At 38.1% G+C, this 24534-nt stretch overlaps 1 protein-coding gene across 3 annotated transcripts in view; it reads left to right on the plus strand.

Annotated features, from left to right (window-relative positions):
* The window catches only part of PTER (phosphotriesterase related), an 86792-nt gene that overhangs the window by 48534 nt on the left and 13724 nt on the right, over positions 1–24534 (plus strand). For all 3 annotated transcript variants that reach the window (XM_012188435.5, XM_004014243.6, XM_042230589.2), the window contains one exon: positions 22765–22905. In XM_012188435.5, the coding sequence (XP_012043825.3) occupies positions 22765–22905 (141 nt within the window). The remainder of the gene's footprint in view (positions 1–22764; positions 22906–24534) is intronic.

A 24534-nucleotide genomic window follows, 5' to 3' on the forward strand; every position in this document is an offset into this window, starting at 1 on the left:
AAAAGTCCAACAGTGTTGCAAAGGCTAGACACTGGTCCTTACACTGAATTGATGAAGATATTAACATAGTACCAATGAGGATAATAATACATTACAATTGCTTCTCTCTTGCAAAGTGAAATAAAGCCATGTTAGCAGACTGATAAATCCTGATCATGAGACCTGACAGTCTACTATTTAATAAATTAATGTTCCTATGGAATGTATTGGCAAAATGCTTCATCTTGATAAAAACACTGTAAAATCCTGTGCAGAAAAAATACTAAACATGTTACAGTTGTGGCAGAACAGAAAAGCCAATGTTAATGGGAAAACTGAGGGACATCAAGGTAAAGGCAGTTGTTCTGGCAGCTGGTATCCAGATCAATACTTGGCAATCTTCAGGAATCTTCTGGTTGTACTGATAAAATACAAGGATGCTTCTCAATAATGGTCACTGAGGTAGTACATCACAGTGTGGAGAACAGAATCTTTGGACTCAGAGACACCTTCTTTTAAATCTTGCCTCTACCATTTGCTCTGAGGTCTTGGGTAGCTTCATTTGAATTTAAAATAATGTATTTTTTATCATATTTTGTATGATATGGAATGTATATACCACCTTTAATCAATAAGATGATTTTTAATTCTTTTTAAACAGTGTGAAATATATCAGACATGCAAAAGTATATACATAATACATATTTTTTTTGTTAGGTTCTTGAAAACATTGTTTTCTGCTGTTATCATGTAAATGCTCTCTATATATCCATTAGACTACAGTTGTTAATGGTGGTGTTCAAAGTCTATATTTCTACTGATCTTTTGATTTCTCAGTTTATTGGTTACCATGAGAAGTATGTTAAAATCCATCATGGTGGATTTTTAGTTTCTGATTGTACATATTTCAATTTTTGCATCATATATTTTGAAGCTATATTATCACGTACATACAAATTATTATTTTTCCTGGTGAAGTGCAATATATCAACATGTATTGAGCTGCTCTACATTGTAATGTGAATACTGGGGTGGGGGGGTTGATTTTAAAAGCTGTTTTACCTGAGGTTAACGTGCCTATACCAGTCTTTACATGTTTGTCTTTATAGTTTATGTGTGTCTTATATAAAAAGCATATAGCTGGGTTTGGAGTTTTACCCAGCCGTATTCTTTTTATATGGTAAACCCAATGTTTTACATTCACGATGTTTACTGATTTTTCATCATAGTTACTGTTAAAATTTCTTGATTTATTTTTATTGTTTCATTTTCATCTCCATATTCTATTTTTCCCCTTCTTTGGAAGGTATGTATACTATTTATATTCTATTAGTGGTTACAGTAGAAAACTCAACATGTATATTTAACGCATAGAATTTTAATAGTTTCAAATACAGTAAATATTTTTACCTTCCTTCCTAGTAATACAAGGACTTTAAAATCCTTCAGCCTCAATTATAATCTAAGTTATATGCTAAATTTTTCAGGATGTGGGGATTACTTGATTTTTTAAACCCAGTGATTAGATATTATTTTGCTATTAAAAACATGGTCAGTATATATTTAGATTAATGTTTTTGCTTTTTTCCTTTGCTTACCATTTTTTCCTCACATGTCAGATCTTTACCCTTGAAATATTACTAATTTCCTGAGGTACATCATTTGAAGTTTCTTTACTGAGGGTCTGTTTTGGTAATAAATACTTAGGTTTCATGTGTCTAAACATGACTTTACTCCTTCATGCATAAGGAATAATTTAATATAATAGATAATTTATAATAATGAATTAGAATGGATAATTCTACTTAAAAGTTATTCTCCCTAAGTCCTTTAAAGATATTCCATTTTCAACTGACATGTATTATTGCTGTTATATCAGCTTTTAGTAATTGTGTTTCCTTTTAAGTTATCTGTCCTTTTTTCAGATTACTTGTCGCATCTTTGTCACCTGTTCTGTGTCTTCCCCTATGAGCTATCTCAGTGTGAATTTCTTTTTTATTTTGTTGCTTGGAATTCCTGGGTAGGAAGGTATTTTTCCATTGTTTCTGAAAAACTTCAGCCATTGTCTCTTCAAATATTGCTTCCTATTTCCTTATTATATGCATTGTAGACTGTACGTTGATACATGTAGGATCTTAATACCTGAACTTCATTATCCATTTGTGTCTTTGAGCTGTAATTTCTTCAGTCTCATCTTCCTATTTACTACTTCTCTCTCCAGTGGAATCAATCTACAGCTTAATCCATCAGTTTGGTTTATAACATTAAGAACTATAGATTTTTTTCTTCTATAAGTTCCATTTGGTTACTTTTCAATTCTCCTTGGTTAATTTTGATCATTTATTTTTTCCTTCATCATATTTTCAGCTTCATCTTTTAAAAATTATCAAAAATACAATCTTAACTCTGTAGTTAATAAACCTAAATTCCACTGTCTTTTTACTCTGACCTTATAGTTTGTTGGTTTTTCTGGCCCTCATTCATTTTTTCCTTGTAAAATGTTACTGTGATCTTAGATTGCTTGGAAATTATTATCAGTTCTGGGTTGGAGGGTATTTTCCTGTTTTTTTGTTTTCTTTTGTTTGTTTCTTATAGGTAGTTAGGGGTCATTACTAACTTGAGACTACTTTGAACTAAATTTTTAAAAATTATAAACCAATTTTTACTGTGGTAAAATACATACTGCTGAAGAATTGATGCTTCTTGGAGAAGACTCTTGAGAGTCCCTTGGACTGCAAGGAGATCCAACCAGTCCATCCTAAAAGAAATCAGTCCTGAATATTCATTGGGAGGACTGATGCTGAAGCTGAAACTGCACTACTTTGGCCACCTGATGTGAAAAACTGACTCATTAGAAAAGACCCTGAAGCTGGTAAAGATTGAAGGCAGGAGGAGAAGGGGATGTCAGAGGATGAGATGGTTGGATGGCATCACCAACTCAATGGACATGAATTTTAGTAAACTCGAAGTTGGCAATGGACAGGGAGGCCTGGCATGCTGCAGTCCATGGGGTTGCAAAGAGTCGGTTGCATGACTGAGCAACTGAACTGAACTGAAAATACATAGAACATAAAATTTACCACCTCAACCATTTTGAAGTGTCAAGTTCGGTTGTTTTTGGTACATTCACATTGTCTGGCAACTGATCTCTAGAACTCTCTTCATCTTGCACAACTGAAACTCTATGGCCATGAAACAACAATACCCCCTCTCCCCTCCCCGCTCCTCACCCCCAGTCCGTGGCAAACACCATTCTACTGGCTGTCTCTACGAATGTGACTACTACAGGTATCTCATATACGTACAATTGTACCGTATTTGTCTATTTGTAACAGCTTAAATGTTTCAGGGTTTTAGAACCACACAGATGCTATGAATTTTGGCCCCTAAATTCAGTAAGTACAGGTTTGTGGTTATTGATTCTCATGGAAGACTCTTTTCCTGACTACCTCCATTCTACCAGAAGACAAGACTGAAGAAGAAATAAAATTTCTAAAGACTCCTTCTGTGGGCCAGGTTTTTACTGAGTCAATCCACATGGGTGTTTTTTGGGGGAGTGAAATTAGTACTCCCTTTATGTGCTGGTGGAGGCTATATCTCTGGTTTATCTCTGTTCAGCCCCAACACTTTCTCACTTCACCCTTTGAAACCCTCCAGGTATGGATCACAATAAACTGTGGAAAATTCTGAAAGAGATGGGAATACCAGACCACCTGACCTGCCTCTTGAGAAATCTGTATGCAGGTCAGGAAGCAACAGTTAGAACTGGACATGGAACAACAGACTGGTTCCAAATAGGAAAAGGAGTACATCAAGGATGTATATTGTCACCCTTCTTATTTAACTTCTATTCAGAGAAATGCTGGGCTAGAAGAAGCACAAGCTGGAATCAAGATTGCTGGGAGAAATATCAATAACCTCAGATATGCAGATGACACCACCCTTATGGCAGAAAGTGAAGAGGAACTAAAACGCCTCTTGATGAAAGTGAAAGTGGAGAGTGAAAAGTTGACTTAAAGCTCAACATTCAGAAAACGAAGATCATGGCATCTGGTCCCATCACTTCATGGGAAATAGATGGGGAAACAGTGGAAGCAGTGGCAGACTTTATATTTTTGGGCTCCAGAATCACTGCAGATGGTGACTGTAGCCATGAAATTAAAAGATGCTTACTCCTTGGAAGAAAAGTTATGACCAACCTAGACAGCATATTAAAAAGCAGTGACATTACTTTGTCAACAAAGGTCCATCTAGCCAAGGCTATGGTTTTTCCAGTGGTCATGTATGGATGTGAGAGTTGGACTGTGAAGAAAGCTGAGTGCCGAAGAATTGATGCTTTTGAACTGTGGTGCTGGAGAAGACACTTGAGAGTCCCTTGGACTGCAAGGAGATCCAACCAGTCCATTCTGAAGGAGATCAGCCCTGGGATTTCTTTGGAAGGAATGATGCTAAAGCTGAAGCTCCAGTACTTTGGCCACCTCATGCGAAGAGTTGACTCATTGGAAAAGACTCTGATGCTGGGAGGGATTGGGGGCGGGAGGAGAAGGGGACGACAGAAGATGAGATGGCTGGATGGCATCACGTACTCAATGGACGTGAATCTGAGTGAACTCCGGGAGATGGTGATAGACAGGGAGGCCTGGCGTGCTGCAATTCATGGGGTCGCAAAGAGTCAGACACGACTGAGCGACTGAACTGAGCTGAACAGAAAAACAGCAATCTGACTAAAAATGGGCAGAAGATCTGAATATATATTTCTCCAAAGAAGACACAGAGATGATGAACAGGCCACATGAAAAGATGCTCAATATCATTAATCATCAGGCAAATTAAACCACAGTGAGATATCATCTCACACCTGTCAGAATGGTCATCATCAAAAAGAACACAAATAACAAATGTTGGCAAGGATGTGGAGATAAGGAAACCTTTGTATAGTGTTGGTGGGAGTGTAAGTTGGTACAGCCGCATGGAAAACAGCATGGAGGTTTCTCAGAAAACTAAAGATAGAAGGCATACATAACCCAGAAACTTCACTCCTGGATATAAAGCCCGCAAAGCCAAAAACAATGATTCGAAAAGATATGTGCACCCTGAATGCTCACAGTAGCATCATCTGCAATTGCCAAGATGTGGAAGCAACTTCAGTGCCCATCAACAGATGACTGGATAAAGAAGTGATATACAGTACTCCATTATATATAATGGAATACTACTCAGCCATAAAAAGGAATGAAATTTTGCCATTTGCAACTACATGGATAGATAGGGTGCTACTAGAGAATGACAGACACTATATGGTATCACTTATGTGTGGAATCTAAAAAATACAACAAACCAATGAATATAACAAAAAAGAAATAAGCTCACAGATAAAGAAAACAAACTAGTGGTTACCAGTGGGGAGAGGGTAGGGGGAGGGACAAGGTAGCAGAAGGGGATTAAGAGGTATAAACTACTATGTATAAAATAAATAAGCCACAATGATATTCTATACAACACAGGGAATATAGTCAATATTTTATAACTAATAAATGGAATACAAGCTTTGAAAGTTGTGAATCACTATGTTGTACACTAGAAAGTTACATAATGTTATACATCAATTACACTGCAATAAAAAAACGTGGGAAAACGGCAGCTCTGGGTCACGCCTACACCTCATTGCTCTGCTCTCTCTTTTGTTTCTGCCCCCCCACCCCACCCCCCCCAAGCAAGTCCTTTGCTTTCCTACCAGCTTAGACAGGCATTTTAAAATATGATCTGTTGTCCCCTTTCATTTTATTCATTATTTTACATGTACTCTGCTTGGAAGTTTTCTTGTGAATGTTCAGCCTGCCTTACTGCTTAAACTGGCTCCAGCTAATTCTTAAAGAATCTATCTGTTTATAGCTATACATGTAAGCAAGTTAGAAAATGATGCTTGCTCAGTTGCTTAGTCATGCCCGACTCTTTGCAATGCCATGGACTATGGCCCACCAGGTTCTTCTGTCCATGGGATTGCCCAGGTAAGAAGAGTGGGTTGCCATTTCTTTCTCCAAGCCAGAAGTTCAACTTATGGATTGGCATATGGATTCTTTACCACTGAGCCATCAGGGAAGCCCTAGAAAATGATGCTCGGCCTTAATAGAACATAACCTTTCACTGGAAATTGTGAGATAAACCTTAACTTTTAAAACAGTAGGACTTCTCTGTTCAGAAAATCAAACTATACCCCTGATCAGGGAACTAAGATCCTACATGCCATGCAGCCAAAAGGTTTAAAAAATAATTAAATAAAATAAAATTGAGTCTTTAAAAATATTTCAATAAATAAAAGATATATAATATATATGCATACATATATATGTCTATATATATATGTTTATTTTTAGCTCACAAAATCAACATGTATAGGTGCACAAATATGCGTACACACACTTGTATATGTATTTTCTTTTGAACGATAAAGCTACACTATCTCAGTTTCATTGACTGCCATTTCATTGCCTCTTCTAAAAATGGCCTGGGATGGAAAGTAGACCTTGACCTGACATCAGCCAAACTCAGAGCATCCTAGAAAATCCTGAGACCAGTCCTAGAACAGTCACCCATTCTGTACCCATACAGGGATGATTCAGGGTTCCAGTGTCTAAAAAAACAGTACTGTACCTATAAGTATGAGTATTTCAGAGCACAGGCAAATTAGGGGAAATGGCCTCACAAAAAGGAGTGCACTGGGAAAAACAAACTAAATAAAGAAACAGAAGAAAAAATTCAGGGGGGTGAGTGTTGATGTGAGTGTTCACAGCAAGACAGTTGCCAGGCTAACGTTTGACTAGGTCATCTTTTCACAGACTCTCCGAAGTCCACTGGGCTGCACACACAGTCTGATCTGTGTTGAAAGGGCAAGGACTTCAGCTTCTATAATGGGGACACATCACAAAGAACATGTATTTCGTGTAACAAAATGCACAGACAACACACACAAAAAGAAGAGAATCCTGAAAACAAGCCTTCCAGGAAAACAACAACAGAAATTTGGGGGCATAAAGGAAAAGGTTCTGAACCTGCAGGCTGTTGTGGTTGCCGGTAGCAAGTTAAGATGCTAGCTCTGTCCTGTGACCCTGTTTTAGGACACTGGGCTTTCTAGCTCTTTACAGGCTTTCAATCCCTGTAAAACTGTTCATTCCTCTCTTTAAAGGTAGGATTTCTATCATTTGAGAATACAAAATACAATTACTTCAGAGTCAGAGTACTTAATGATAGGGAAATATAAGTAAATAAATGATATATGATAAAAAATAAAATACTTCAGGGTGTCCTGGACACCTTTAATTTATTAAAGCAATAAATATTTTTGAAGATATGTAACTCTTCACTCACATTCAGACATAAGGCATTTTATCTTAAAATACATGCACATACACATAAAATAACAAAACTGTGATAGGCCTAGCCAAAAGAAGCAGTTGGGACCCTGAGAGGGAAGGGTTAATGAATGGCCATCACCTTAGGACACTCTAAACCACATTGTTGTCACGTGACCATTTGTGACCTGCTTCAGGTCATTTGCCTGGAGACAACAGCCTGACAAGATAAATCTGCTTCTGTGTCTAGTCCCCTCCCCTAACCATCTGTTCTCTTTAGGAAATGCAGGCTGGTGGAAGTGCCCAGGAATGCAGCGGGTATAACCCTAGGGAACATCACAGGGGGGTGCCCTTGACAGTTACAGCCACCCAAAGTCAACATTTGTCAGAAAATAACACCAGCATTTCCATGTTGCTGTCTGGGTTTTTAATCCACAAAGGCTTTGTGCCTTTTAATCACCTACTAAAACTTGTCTGTCTGTTAAAACTCCAGCCACATTTTTAGGTGGCATGTCATCATAGCCCTGCCTCTAGGCCTGGTCTGATATAGGATGTATGTGATGGAAGAAGACAACCCAGGGAGAGTCTTGTTGCCACCTGCCTCCGAGGAAGTTTTATCTGCCATGGACTATAGAGTAGCTGTAGGTATTTTTATGACAACAAAATTCTTTCATTACCAAGGAAGGTGGGGTAGAAAGACATGGTTGGAAGGTATTTGGGCACTAGCTATTTGCTGATCAAACTCCAAGCCCCTGGGAGGGCAACAGACAGGTGCTGTGCCTCAGTCTTTTTCTACTTAATTATGTATTTAACAAAACAGAGGGCTTTGATGGAAACCCAGGGCCTAGAGTTTGATTAGGCACAATGGCAAGAACACACATGATTATTACCTGAGTGCACATGGACACATGGCATACTCTCTGAAAATATCTCTAAGTACCCCCACTAGGATGTAGATTCCTAATTCCTAGGAATGCTAGTGACTTAATGTGAAACCATTCAAAAACAATTCCAGGCAGAAATTTAGCAAACTTAAACTTGACCAAAATATTTTAATATATGTAAATAGAATGGAAATACTTAAAAAAACAATTGGAATGTTTTGCATGTGAAATGATTTATAACATTTAGAATTCCCTGCATACAGTGCTATATTTCGTAATAGTTTATTGTTAGGACTATGCTTACGCATGCATTATGTATGAAATGTATGTGGGGACAGAAATGAGTGTGCATTGTAGAGTATATACTTTATACACATTATATATAGTAAGGACAACTTATTTAGTCAAATAGGCTCAGATCTAACTACTGAGTGAGAAATGCAGGCACTTTCCTGGTACTCCAGTGGTTAAGAATCCACCTTGCAATGCAGGGGACATAGATTCAATCCCTCATCAGGGAACCGAGATCCCACATGCTGCAGGACAACTAAGCCCGTGTGCCACAACTAGAGAATCCGAGCACCACAATGAAAGATCACAAAGATGCAACAAAGATCCCATGTGCCAAAACTAAGACCCGATGCAGTCAATTAAATAAATATTTTTAAAAAACCAAAATCAAACAAGCAACAAAAGAAATTAATCAGGAACAAAGTAAGGGCCTGGTAAGCACATGATAATTTTTAAAAGCAAATATTTACTAATGACACTGCTTCTTTCCCATTTCCTAATGCCCACTGACATTTCTTCTGTTACCACTATTGCAGACGACAGGAAAATATAAGAAAAACTAGATGCTTTTAAACATGTCATCATAGCTACTGTATAAACTTAGTTATTCTGCAGTTAAATTTTACATAAGAATCTACATTGCAACCCACTGAATGGGAGAAAATATTTGCAAATGAATCAAACAACAAAGGATTAATTTCCAAAATATACAAACAGCTAATGCAGATCAATTAAAAAAAAGAAACAATCAAAAATGGACAGAAGATCTAAATAGACACTTCTCCAAAAAGACTCATGGATGGCTAAGAGGCACATGAAAAGATGTTCAGCATCACTACTTATTAGAGAAACTCAAATCAAAACTACAATGAGGTATCACCTCACACCAATCAGAAAGGCTATCATCAGGTGGGGTAGGACAAACTAAGAAAGTAGAGGGTAGGACAAATTGAGAAAGTAGCATTACATATATACACTATGCTGTGCTTAGTCGCTCAGTCATGTCGGACTCTTTTCAACCCATGGACTGCAGCCCACCAGGCTCCTCATCCATAGGAATTCTCCAGGCAAGAATACTGGAGTGGGTTGCCATGCCCTCCTCCAGGGGATCTTCCCAACCCAGGGATTGAACCCCGGTCTCCAGCATTGCAGGCAGATTCTTTACCAGCTGAGCTCCCTGGGAAGCCCTGTATATACACTATCGTGTGTAAAATAGATAGTAGGAAGCTGCTATACAACGCGGGGAGCTCAGTATGGTGCTCTGTGATAACCTAGGTGGGCGGGGTGGTGGTGGGGGCAAGGCTCAAGAGGGAGTGTATGTATATGTGTATATATATATGGCTGATTTGCATTGTTGTACAGCAGAAACCAACACAATATTGTAAAGCAATTATCCTACAATTAAAAAGAAAAGGAAAAAAATCTCTTCAAACAACAAATGCTGGAAAGGGTGTGGAGAAAAGGGAAACCTCCTACACTGTTGATCGGAATATAAATGGATACAACCATTATGGAGAAAAATATGGAGGTTCCTTAAAAGCTAAAAATAAAGCTACCATATGATCCAGAAATTCCAATCCTGGGCATATATATGAAAAAAATCATAATTCAAAAAGATACATGTATCCCAGTGTTCATTACAGCACTATTTACAATAGCTAGGATGTGAAAGAACCTAGATACCCACTGACGGAGGAGTGGATAAAGAAGATATGGTACATATTTACAATGGAATATTACTAAGCCATAAAAATGAACAAAATAATGCCATTTGCAGCAACATGGATGGACCTAGAGACCATCTGTCTCAGAGAAAGACAAATATCATATGATATCACTTATATGTGGAATCTTAAAAAAATGTTAAAAATGAACTTATTACAAAAATAGAAGTGGAGTCACAGACATATAAAGCAAATTATGGTTATCAGGGGTGAAAGGAGGGAAGGGATAAATTGGGAGATTGGGATTGACATATATACACTCAGTTCAGTCAATTCAGTTCAGTCGCTCAGTCGTGTCTGACTCTTTGCGACCCCATGAATCGCAGCATGCCAGGCCTCCCTGTCCATCACCATCTCCCGGAGTTTACTCAGATACACACTACTATACAGCTATATATAAAATAGATAACTAAAAAGAACCTAGTGTACGCTACTCAATACTATATAATGACCTATATGGGAAAAGAATCTAAAAAAGAGTGGATATTTTATATGTATGACTGATTGGCTTTGCTGTACAGTAGAAACTAACACAATATTGTCAAATCAACTATACCCCAATAAAATTTCTTGAGATCTACATCGGTTTGTAGAGAGTACTCAGTGAGACAGAAACACACACAAAACGTGAGCACATTTCAGTGTGATGTTGTGTAGTGACGCTGGCCACAGCTACCCCTTCACGAATGCAGCGCATATTCCATGCATCTGGGACAATGGAGAACGAGAGGGTGCTGGGAACACAGTGTCTGATCCTACCTCTGTCAACAGCACCTACTTTCTGAGTGACCTTGAGCAAGTCACTGAAGCCTCCAAGTCTTTTACGCATCTGTCAAAAGGGGTTAATAAAAATTATTTTTTAACCCTTAAAGTGTTAGACAAATTTCCCCAAGTATTGCTTGTCATAGTTTTCCTTTTACTATTTAAGAAAAGTAAAATAAAAGTAAAGTAAAAAGACCTATTTAAAAACAAATAGAAAATCCAGACAAATATTGGACAAACTGAAATGGAGCAAAACTACTTAGTATACCTAAAAGTGCTGAATAAAATGCAATTAATTAACTTATGCTAGTAACTGGTATGTGTTAATTATCCCAAATTGCACTCTTTAACACAGACACTTGGGTGAATCAGCCCAATGTCAACAGCAAATGAAGACACTGGTCCTGTCTTCTCTCCAACACATTATAACCACCAAAACCTCCCACAAGTAATTTTTTCTTCTACAGCCATTTTTCATGACTCTGACACCATTCCCAAGAACTGTGACATTTTGACAAATAGGATTGCCATGTCTATGAGATTTATCTTCACTCTCTTCAATACCATCATTCCATGAACTATGTATCGCTTTACAGAAAAACGCAACCTCTTTTGTGCTCTGTGGCAGCTGCAAAGTTCATATGGTAAAAAGCTCTTCCTAGGGTGGATAAACTGTGAAATGCATTTTAAAATGAAGTTTTAATTACATTTCGCAATTCAGAGCCAACTTCTGGTTTTAGTGTAATTTAAACAAGGGTTTTTCTCTCTCACAGCCATCTGTTCCTTTTCCTTAAGCTTAGACTTATGTCATAATATTGAGAATGTGACGTCATTCTCTCCTATGACGTCATTAAACATCTCTGTAGGATACTGTGCCCAAGCAGACAATTGAATCATGTTTGTTCAAATATATGGATAATAGGGAATATGCAAAATAAATACATGGCAATCTAAATTATTCCTCTATTGCTTTTTATTCCCAGTTACTCTCTACAGTTGAGACGCATAAAAGTAATCCTTTATCACAAAAAGAATCCTTTAAAGAAAGACAAAAGAATCTTTAAACTACCTACATGTATGTGAATAAACTAGTATATAAATGTGAATGTACTATGTGAATTGATGGTTTTGAGTTTGTATGAAACCAATGTTCCTGGTAAATATTTACTTGAAGTAATAAATTATACTTTCTGGCTATAGACAATGTTTAGGCATTGTTGAGGGAATAGTCTTACATTTAAAACTTACATCATTCTATTCAGTTTCTGTTTTTGACATTAAGAATAAATTAATTGAAATTCATCAATTAAGAATTTTTCAAATTTTGTAATTAAGCTGTAACTGCCACTAGTAATATAGGAATACATCTGACTAATGTTTTGAATTATAGTAACATTGAATTTATTAGATTATAGTAATTTATATATTAATTTCTTTTAGACATAAATATTTTAAAAATTATTTTAGTTTTAAATCAATAGTTCTAGGTGAGTTTAATAATTCTTTTAAGTAGCTGTTGAAGAACTCTCATTAAATTGTAAAGAATCCCACACGGTATGATCTGCACAAATATTCATTGGTTTTAAATTAAGAAATTCAGTGACGAGGGAGACAGAATTTTCAGGGGTGTTTCTTTCATGGTAAACAATTTTTATAATAACCAGTCATTGAAATTCAACATTGTTTTAAATAAATCAGTTGTCTATAAGTATCCCCTTATTATTGTATTTTTAAATTTAAGAAAATTTTAATTACTTGGTCAAGTTTATAAGTTTTAGCACTGAATATATTCTGTGTTTCTGGATGGGTCAGGCTCTGAACTCAAGTCTCAAAATAGACCAACACATGATGCTTACCCTCCAGGCCCAGGAAGTCACAGGCTGGATGACTGACGAATTCCAAAAAAGTCACTGCACAATATAATGGGAAGTGCACTAGCCTATAAGCTAGAATTCCTGGATTCCTGATCAGTTAAGAAACCCAAGCTTTGATTTCTTCATTTCTGCATTCGTGTTAGTACCCAGCATCTGTATTTCACCAGTTCATTATGAGTTTCAGAACCTGCCCTTTCCATTCTCTTGGTAGTATTTAATGATGCTAACATCTAATGAACTGCCCACAGGAGACACTGGTTTCTCCTTCTCCACTTCTGTCACGATGGGGACCAAGTCCCATCATTTGACTCTTCCTTCTTGCCCTGTTCTGGTCTATGACAGCATGATTCGCCCAGATGCTAACCTCAATTCCCCTTCCCTTTGCACCCACACAAACTAATAACTGTCTACCCCACAAAGATCTCCAAATACAGCCCCTCCTATCCATTCTTCTGTTGTTAACTTAATTCAGATCCTCATTTGTCCCCTAAACCACTGTAATTATCTCTAAACAGGAAATCTCTCTTAGTTTTGCTCCCTAATCTAGGTCCATGTTGCTACTATTTGGATCTTTCCAAACACAAATCTGCTTTATATATCTCCATCCTGATTTATAGCTCTTCAGAGGTTGCATGTCACCTGCGGCACAGAATCCAAACATCCAGGTCATTTGGTCCCTACCAATCTTTCCAACTCATCTCCCGTCCTTTCTAGATGCACAGGCAGAAGCTGGGCTAAAGCCACACTGATCACGATTCTGACTAACCTATGCTGAGTGTTCCTACATGCCTCTCACATGACCTGATCCCTCTGATGTGAATACAATATTCTCTGATCTACTAGGCAGAGCCTTTCTTCAATATACATCTCATCAGAGATGTTTTTCTCTATCAAGTCTTTCTTGAATGAGCCAAGCAGTGTTTGGTATCTCCTCTGTGTCATCCCAGATCCTAGGAGTATTTTCTTAGACTTGGTAAGGTCTGAAAAGCAATGATCTGTTTCCATGTCTATTTTTCCTATTGGACAGGGATCTTCTTGAAGGATGGGATTCCATATTATTTGTCTTTGTTTTCCCAGCTCATACATCATAGTAAATAAATGATCAACAATTTCTTATTAGATGGATGAATGGATGGATAGATGGATGCATCTCCCCTCATGCACGTTAGCACTGATAAATTTAGCCTTATCTTCCAGAAACAGCAAACTCTTTTACCTCTCAATAGGTATTCTTCTGGATTTTCCATCCTTCATCTGACAACTTGAACCCCACCAACCTACATCTGAATAGTTTTCTTCAAGACTCAACTCAAATGAGTTGCTTCTTTCATTTTCCTTTCACAATATTTTGTATGTACTGTACTATAAAAAGCTTTCAATTACAATAATAGTAGTTATTAATTTAAATCTGTGTTTCCTTCCATGACTTTCAGTTCTTCAAGACTGCTGCTTAAATTTCTTATTCATAGGAGTATTCCCAACACAAAAGCTAGCACAGGGTAGATAGCAGTACAAGACAGTAAATGTTTGCTGAATTAATTCATGAAGGTGTGCTTGAATGTATGAGACGAAATCATATATTTGCAAGTTCTTTGAAACCGGAAAAGCCCAAGACAAATGTTAGGTAATGTTATCATCTGGATCACACCCACGTATCATATCCTTTTCTCTGCTTCTTAGTCCTTTCTTCCCAGAGAGCTCACAGGCCCGTGTCTAAATTATCACTTCACACAGATTTCCTTGCTCCAACTCAGAATGCATTTTGACATTAAACTAAACCCCTCAGCTCTTGGATAAAGATCTAGAATATAAAGAGGTTTGAAAAACAGAATCAATCGTCTTGCGTTTCAGTACTGGCCTTAAAAACGTACATACGTGATAACCATATTCTGAAAATAAAGACAGCCAGATGGTGTCAGAGAACTGTTTTCTTAGCTAATAGCGATATATTTGTCATCAATGTATGCCTGTTCCTTATAAAGAGAGAATCTGTTTACTGGTTGAGGAGCAAACAGAAGAAATGATATAATATAAATAACAAGAATAAATACTTGATACGAATATCTCATCTTCCTCTTGGGAAATTCCAGGATATTTTACAGATAACATTTGTGATCAACTTTATTGACCTTGAAGAAGGGACTTTCTCCAGTGTGAAACGCAGCAGCTCTTCTGCGTCTCACAATCACCACACTATTTAGGGCAAGAGGTGAAAGATATTTACCTCAAAGGCTGGGGAAGACTGGAATAAGAAAGAATGTAATTATTCATGGAAATAGACTATATGGCAACCCACTCCAGTATTCTTGCCTGGAAAATCCCATGGACAGAGGAGCCTGGTGGGCCATAGTTCATGGGGTCACAAAGAGTCGGACACGACGGAGTGACTAACACACATAGAATATGGAATGAGGAAAACTGGCTAAAGTTGACACCTTCGCTCTTGTAAGAAGTGCTATGAGATCACTGATGACCGGGAGGGGCAGGACCTCTGTTGAAGCCTCATCTGAAAGACGTCAAGCAGAGTATATTTTTCCCTGGTGCCATTTTGACATCTGGGGTCAACCCTTTCTCCAAGCGGAAAAAAAAAGTCACATGCGTAAATGCAGCTTCAGTAGCATCCTGACAGTCCCTGGAAGTCATCCAGCTGATTGTCAGTTGAGTGTAGTTAAGTCACCTTGTTAGAGATTCTGTATGCTGGGTGAGATGCTTTTATGATGGGGTGTATTTCTCCATAGGGAAGTGCTGTGGTAGGGAATGTGGTGGTGGAAGTGGGTGGGTGCTCTCATCACAAAAGGAGCAGTGTGGTGTAAGACCAGGACATCTGAAGACGAATACAAATTGTTCTTATTCACCAGCTGCTCATTTCAGAAGTTAAGGACTCCCAGACTTTTCTGAGACTTAGTTTCTTCATCTATAAAATGAGGACAATCACTGAGGGTGGGGCCCTCATGATGGGATTAATGCTCTTCTAAGAAGAGACACCAGAAAACTTGTGAGAATGTGGCTGTCTGCAAGCCAGAAAGATAGCTCTCACCAGACCTGACCATGCTGATACCCTGATCTCAGATTTCTAGCCTCCAAACTATAAAAAACAATATATGTCTATTGTGTAAGCCAAAAAAGAATAAAAATAAAATGGGATGCTCATACTTTTCTCATGTAGTTTTTGTAAGAATTAAATGATATGGGGCCAAATGCCTGAGGATTATTAAGTGTTTTATTTTCTTGCTTCACCTGCTTCTCCATCCTACCACCTCATTAATATCTAATCCCAAACTCTTTTTTTCTTTTTTTCTTTTTTTTGTAGGGCTCGCTTCTGAAAAGTATGTATGACCACTGACACTATTTTTTCCCATAGATTTTATACTGTGTTCCCTTCTTTAATAGGGAGAAATTAAGTGAACTCGTTTCTTAGTTGCCTTCACACTAATGTTCAGTTATCTAGGCTGGGTCACATCACCAGATGTCACTAATCATAATATTGGGTTGGCCAAAAACTTCGTTTGTGATTTTTTCCATAACATTTTATGGAACGAACTTTTTGGCCAACTCAATATATGCGTGTATATGTGTGTGCAAGGCTTCTCCAGTGGCTCAGTGGCAAAGAAAATTCAGGTTAGATCCCTGGGTTGGGAAGATCCCCTGGATCTGGCAACCCACTGGAAATGACAAGCCACTCCAGTATTCTTGCCTGGGAAATCCCATGGACAGAAGAGTCTGGTGGGCTACAGTCCAGGGTTTGCGAAAGAGTCGGACACAACTTAGCGACTAGACTAAACTAGAGACATATGTGTATGTGTGTGTGTGTGTATATATATATATACATACATATATATATATATATATATATATATATATCCTGGCTTTTTAATGACAGCAAATTTGTCTATCTCCTTTTTTAACTTCATTTACCCAATGTCTAAAACATGAGCCTAATTGCTTCTTTTCTGAAGTCTTCTCTCCCCTCTACATTACTGTGAAATTTTTAACGGTGTTTTACAGAAGGACCGTTTCCCTTAAGTCGTACTCCTTTCTAATTCCCAGGATTACATTTGACACTTACATGTGTAGATGAATCTTACTGAATGTATTCATCTTCCTCTAGAAACTTACCATGCCATTTTTCAGATGACATTTACAATCCAGGCAGGATTTATATGTAACTGATGTCTGGAGGTCTGGATGCCTGCATTCCCCATCCCTCCCTGAGATAAAGCTTTTGGAAGACCACATACAGGAGGATCACGCAGGGTCTCATGGGCCACTGTAAGGCCTTGGCTCTTTCTCAAGGAAAATGAGGAGCTGTTGGTGGGTTGTGAGCAGAAGAGAGACCTGATTTGACTTAGTTGTGAAGACAGACTTTGGTGGTTGTAATTGAATAGACAGTAACAGAGCGAAGGAAGAGAAACAAGGAGAGTGTTTGAGGATCTATTGCAAGGATCCTGCAAAAGATGATGGAGTTTTGGATCAAGAGGGCAGCAGGGAAGGTTGTGACGTATCTGGATTCTGGTCATATTTCGAAAGTCAAGCCATAAGTCTATTTGATGGGCTAGATGTAGAGGGTTTTACAGGAAGAAAGAGCAAAAAATCCCAAGGTTGTTGGTCTGAGCAGTGGATGGATGCAGTTGCTATCAACTTAGACAGGGCAGTGTGCTGCAGCAACTGGTTTGGGGTGGGACATGAGGGATTTAGTTCAAGGCATGTTAAACTTGAGTTGTCTATTAGACATCCAAGTAGAGATGGCAAGCAGGCAATTAGACATGCAAATCTGAACTCACCATGGAAGACCCTTAATATGTGACCTTTAATATTTGTGAGAGGCTTAGACAAACCTCAGGTTCTAAGCAATAGTCATGATTAATAGAGCTTCTCCTTCTCTGACCATATCACTGGAAATATCCAGAATGACATAATGGTCAAATCCTGTCTATTATATGCAGTGATTGAAGACCTCCACAAAATAATCCTTTCTTATTTGGGGAGTACATTTCTCATTTTTCAAGTGCAGTTTGAAGGTAGAGTGGGGAGGGAATTACATTTTAAAATAAAAATTAAAAAACATGATGCACATACAAAGTCAATGCAATTCTGGAAAATGTCCTTTGAGGATAAACTATTTAGCCATCAGAGATGTCACATAGTATGATGATTAAGGAAGTAGATTCTAGCCTCAAAATGAATTTACAGTCCAGCACATCACCTTGCATATCTAATCTCTATGCCCCAGTTTCCTCATCTATAAACCTGAGACCAGATGGGATTATAGAGACTATTAAGTGAGATCATAAATAAAAAGCACATAGCACAATGCCAGAAGCATAGTAAGTTCTTATACTTGTTGGCTATGATGATAATAAGCAAATTTATTTTTCAGTTGGAACTAAGACTGAAAGATTTTCTTATAGCTTTTCATTTACCATGGATATAGACTCACTATATCACTTAAATTCTTAGAAAACTGAGTCTCAAGGAATTTAGGCCTAAAGAAGCAAAAAGACATTGCAATCAGAAATAAGAGTCTGATCCAACCTGTTATGGGCAACTCCATTGCCTTTCTTGACTCCCCACCCTGACCCACCCTGGTATTTTGCCCATATTGGTAATCAACAAATGGCAGTTAACAAACCAAATGAACTTCCTCAAAAGGAAAAAAAAATACTAAACTTATGTCTTCCCCCTTATGTTAATTGTGTATATTTCATTTTTAAGCATGATTCTTTGGGGAAAACAGAATATGTTTACTATAGAAAAACACATATTCTTTTAGCCGAGTAATTTTGGAAGCAAAAATGGTCTCCATGGTAAGAAGAAAGAAAAGGAGTAGTATTAATAGAAGGTGGCACCGAGCTAATGTGTATTTTATAGTATAAAGGAAAGAGTTTTTTTAGCCTCCCTGCCTAAAACAACATCATGAACTAGAAGTTATGCTAAATTGGTGAAGAGAATAAAAAGGAACCAGCTACAGTATGATTGCTCAGAATCAGAGTCAAGAGCCAGCTACCAGGAAGCAGCCCGGGACAGCAGAATCCCCTCACTCATGGACACAGAGGCTTAACTGGTCCTCCCAGGGTTTGGAAGAGAGGCTCTGAAAATACTTCTGACCTCTTAGAAGCAGATTTATAGACATATAATAGTGCTTTAATCCTGGCATCCTGATATTGCCAAAGTAATAGAATATCAGAATGGAAAAAAGTCTAATAAGACAATGATTATCTGATGTTCCACTTCTTCTCCAGGCCAGCTTTGGATCCTGAACAATCTCTTCTTTTCTCTTAACTCCCTTCACGCAATGTTTAACGAGGCTTTTTTCCCTTCTTATTTTTTTCCATATGGTCTCCTGGTAGAATCCTTCCTTTCTTCGTCCTCCTTCCCTCCCTCCCTTCTTTCCGTCCTTCCTTTCTCTCTTCCTTTTTCTCTTTCTTTCTTCTTTCTGTTTTTGAATCTCTGCAGTGATACTTTAGGGATTAACTTTCAGCTCAGTTCAGTCGCTCACTCGTGTCCAACTCTTTGCGACCCTATGAACTGCAGCACACCAAGCTTTCCTGTCCATCACCAATTTCCGGAGCTTACTCAAACTCATGTCTATTGAGTCAGTGATGCCATCCAACCATTTCAACCTTTGTCGTCCCCTTCTCCTCCCACCTTCAATCTTTCCGAGCATCAGGGTCTTTTCTAATGAGCCAGTTCTTTGCATCAGGTGGCCAAAGTTTTGCAGTTTCAGCTTCAGCATCAGTCCTTCCAATGAATATTCAGGACTGATTTCCTTTAGGATGGACTGGTTGGATCTCCCTGCTGTCCAAGGGATTCTCAAGTCTTCTCCAATACCACAGTTCAAAAGCATCAATTCTTCGGCACTCAGTTTTCTTTATAGTCCAGCTCTCACATCCATACATGACCACTGGAAAAATCATAGCTTTCATTAGACGGACCTTTGTCAGAAAAGTAATGTCTCTACTTTTTAATATGCTGTTGAGGTTGGTCATAGCATTTCTTCCAAGGAGCAAGCATCTTTTAATTTCATGGGTGCAGTCACCATCTGCAGTGATTTTGAAGCCCAAAAAGATAAAGTCTGTTACTGTTTCCATCGTTTCCCCATCAATTTGCCATGAAGTGATGGGACCAGATACCATGATCTTAGTTTTCTGAATGTTGAGTTTTAAGCCAACTTTTTCCATTCTCCTCATTCACTTTCATCAAGAGGCTCTTTAGTTCTTCTTTGCTTTCTGCCATAAGGATGGTGATATCTGCATATCTGAGGTTGATATTTCTCCTGGAAATCTTGACTCCAGCTTGTGCTTCATCCAGCCTGGCATTTTGCATGATGTACTCCGCATATAAGTTAAATAAGCAGTGTGACAATATACAGCCTGACATACTCCTTTCCCAATTTGAAACCAGTCTGTTGTTCCATGTCCAGTTCTAACTGTTGCTTCTTGACCTGCATACAGAATTCTCAGGAGGCAGGTCAGGTGGTCTGGTATTCTCATCTGCTGAAGAATTTTCCAGTCTGTTGTGATCACACAATCAAAGGCTTTGACATAGTCAATAAAGCAGAAGTAGATGTTTTTCTGAAACGCTCTTGCTTTTTTGATGATCCAAAGGATGTTGGCAATTTGATCTCTGGTTCCTCTGCCTTTTCTAAATCCAGCTTGAACATCTGAAAGTTCATAGTTCACATACTGTTGAAGCCTGGCTTAGAGAATTTTGAACACTACTTTTCCTAGCGTGTGAGATGAGTGCAATTGTGCAGTAGTTTGAACACTCTTTGGCATTGCCTTTCTTTGGGGTTGGAATCAAAACTAACTTTTTCCAGTCCTGTGGCCACTGCTGAGTTTTCCAAATTTGCTGCATATTGAGTGCAGCACTTTCACAGCATCATCTTTCAAGATTTGAAATAGCTCAACTGGCATTCTGTCACCTCCACTAGCTTTGTTTGTAGTGATGCTTCCTAAGGCCCACTTGACTTTGCATTCCAGGATGTCTGATACTAGGTGAGTGATCACACCATCGTGATTATCTGGGTCATAAAGATCTTTTTTGTATAGTTCTTCTGTGAATTCTTGCCACCTCTTCTTAATATCTTCTGCTTCTGTTAGGTCCATACCATTCCTGTCCTTTATTGAGCACATCTTTGCCTGAAATGTTCCTTTGGTATCTCTAATTTTCTTGAAGAGATCTCTAGTTTTTCCCATTCTATTGTTTTCCTCTATTTCTTTGCATTGATCACTGAGGAAGGCATTCTTTTCTCTCCTTGCTATTCTTTGGAATCCTGCATTCAGATGGGTATATCTTTCCTTTTCTCCTTCGCCTTTAAGCTTCTCTTCTTTTCTCAGCCTCCTCAGACAACCACTTTACCTTTTAGCATTTCTTTTTCTTGGGGATAGTCTTGATCACTACCTCCTATGCAATGTCATGAAGTTTTCTGTCCATAGTTCTTCAGGAACTCTATCAGATCTAATCTCTTGAATCTGTTTGTCACTTCCACTGTATAATCATAAGAGATTTTTTTAGGTCATACCTGAATGGTCTAGTGGTTTTCCCTGCTTTCTTCTATTTAAGTCTGAATTTGTCAATAAAGAGTTCATGATCTGAGCCACAATCAGCTCCTGGTCTTGTTTTTGCTGACTGTATAGAGCTTCTCCATCTTTGGCCACAAAGAATATAATCAATCTGATTTCAGTATTGACCATCTGGTGATGTTCATGTGTAGAGTCTTCATGTGTGTTGTTGGAAGAGGTTGTTTGCTATGATCAGTGCATTCTCTTGGCAAAACTCTGTTAGCCTTTGCCCTGCTTAATTTTGTACTCCAAGGCCAAATTTGCCTGTTACTCCAGGTATCTCTTGACTTTCTACTGTTGCATTCCAGGGGTTAACTTTATGTATCCTTTTTATCTGTTAGAGTTTAAATTTCTTGAGATAATCTACTCTTGTTCCAGACTTAACTTTTCTGTCTGAAGCCTGCACTTATCCTATATTTTTCTCCTTTTCTGTTCATTTACATAGTCTTACAAAGAGTGATATTTTTGCTATGATCTCTACTGAAGTGAGAAGATACCCATAAAATTAGCATAAAATAATAAATTCTATTTAAAAAATAAACACACCAGAACATAAATATCTATAGGAGCATTGCCCCTTAAAAAAAATTGCACTGATATTCACATAGCCTTTGGGATTAATTTTAGAACCACTTTATGATCGTCACAAGAAAATCACCCTGTTGCCTTACCTTGGCTTCATGTTTTATCCAGATCAGTATTACTCACCTAATTCTCCAGTCCTGGCCAAATTTCCTTTTTGATAGTTTTCATAGTTCATATCAGTCCCACTAAGGATTTTCAAAAGAATATAGAGCCTACCCTGAAGACAATTCTGGAAAAGAATTACAACATTGTTTTTGAGATGGCAGTATAATTAAAATGTCTATAGTTTTGAAGTCCTTGAGATGAGAAAACTCCCTTTTGGATGAGAATGTTCCCTAATTTCTGGGCTTTCCTGGTGGCTCAGACAGTGGGGAAAAGAAAAAAAGAAAACTGCCTGCAATGCAGGAGACCCAGATTCAATCCCTGGGCTGGGAAGATGCCCTGGAGAAGGGAATGGCAACCCACTCCAATATTCTTGCCTGGAGAATTTCATCGACAGAGGAGCCTGGTGGTCACATTCCGTCAGGTCGCAAAAGGTTGGACACAACTGAGCAACTAGCACTTTTACTTCACTTTTTAAATTTCTAGTAACAATTGAACTTAATATTTTATAGTTAGATCCTAAAAGCCAACTCCAAAATTCTTTTACTTGATTTCAACTATATTCCAGTACATAGTATGCTTAACACTTTTAATGTGTATGTGTGGAAAACATGGTCTTGATAGTAACAATATGTCTGTCTTCTTGTCTCTAGGACTATCCTGGATAAGAAGGAACTACTGGAGTTTGCTCAGCTTGGCTGTTACTTGGAATATGATCTCTTTGGTACTGAACTTTTTCATTATCAGTTCAACCCAGATATTGACATGCCCAATGATAATAAAAGAATTAAAAGGTAAATATGATGAAATCTCTCATAGCACTTCCTTTTATCATTTCTTCCGGACTTTCATATCTGGGTAGGAATTAGTAAAGATTCAGGAAACAATAAGCAGGCGGAACCAGAGACTTGCAAGGGAAAATATATCAATGCTGTTTCAGGAAGCAAATCTCTATATATTATTTCAAGGAGAAAATGAGTCAAGCTAAGTAGGTAAAAGCTTAGCAGAGCCTTAGAAGTTCAGTGCAGATGGGCAGCTGATAAGAAACACAGATAATACTCAATCTCTGCTCTGACAGTAAAAGAACAAAAGACATTTCCCTGTTTTTATTCCTAATGAAGTAAGCTGTTTCTCAGGTTGATCACACCAAAGTCCTAACCTCCTGCAATGAATTTTTGAAATGTTTATTTAAAATATTCACTAAAGAGGTAATTGCAACTGAAAGGCTATAAGGTCAAACATTATATAAAGTCCAACCTCTCAAAATTGTTCAATATTTGTGAGGGAAAACAAATACTTGTACAAGTCATTTTCTGCACTCAAGTGGAAATTTTTGAGAGTCAAGACTAGATGGTTACCTGGTTTGCCTTGGTTACCTGGTGATATGAAGAATGAATGCACCTAGTTAGGGAACTTGGGAGGTGAAATAGATTTGGGATCAGCAGGATGACTTTAGTTTGAGAATACAGTGTTGCTATCCCTTGGGGCCATGGGACAAGCTCAGGACAGAGACTTGGACATGCAGCTAGACACTGTTGGTTTGCATGTGACAGTCAGTAGTGTGGGAATGAATGAGATCACTCCAAGAAGCAAACGAGGACAGAACCCTGGTGACCACCCACATTTAAGGGATGAACTCAGAAACCAGTCCCTCAAGGACAGGTTGAGAAATCTTCAAAGCATTAAGAATATCAGGGAAATGCATTGTTATGGAAGTTGGTGGAGAAGGATACTTGAAGCAGAAGGACTCGAACCCTTGTACTAAGTGGCAGATACCAAGAGAGATAAGCACGGAAAAGTATCCATTGGATTTCACCATCAGGAAGTTTTCATTTCACAGTCAGTAAGTGCAGCCTTGGCAGAAAAGACCTGAGGAAAGACTACAAGGTGAGTAAGAGGACAGAGAATATGGAAGCGACTCTTTCAAAACACTTGGTAGTAAAGTGAAGCAAGGTTGTACAGCTAGAGCTAGAAGACCAGACAGGAGACTTCCCTAGTGGCCCAGTGTCTAAGACTGCATGCTGTCAATGCAGGGGGCCCAGTTCAGTTCCTGGTCGGAGAACTAGATCCCACATGTTGCAACTAAGAATTTGCATGCAACAACTAAGACCCGGCACAGTCAAGTAGATAAGTAAATAAATATTAAAAAAAAAAAAAAAAGACCAGACAGGGCCAAAGAAAGGGTTTGTTAGGAGACTGAGAGGATGAATCCAGAGACTTGGCGCTTATTCTATAGGGTTGGTATAGAATGTATATGAAATAAAGCATGCAGTTTTTAGCTGAGTGTCTGGGGTATACTATGAAGTGATCAGTCAATGTTAACGTAAAAAAATCTGGACAGATAAGAGATATAGAGCAAGACTCCTGAGGAGACAAAGAGATGGAATTTGGGCAGCAAATAGAAGGTTCATTAAATCAACCAT

Source organism: Ovis aries, chromosome 13 (assembly GCF_016772045.2).
Source record: "Ovis aries strain OAR_USU_Benz2616 breed Rambouillet chromosome 13, ARS-UI_Ramb_v3.0, whole genome shotgun sequence".
Taxonomy (NCBI): domain Eukaryota; kingdom Metazoa; phylum Chordata; class Mammalia; order Artiodactyla; family Bovidae; genus Ovis; species Ovis aries.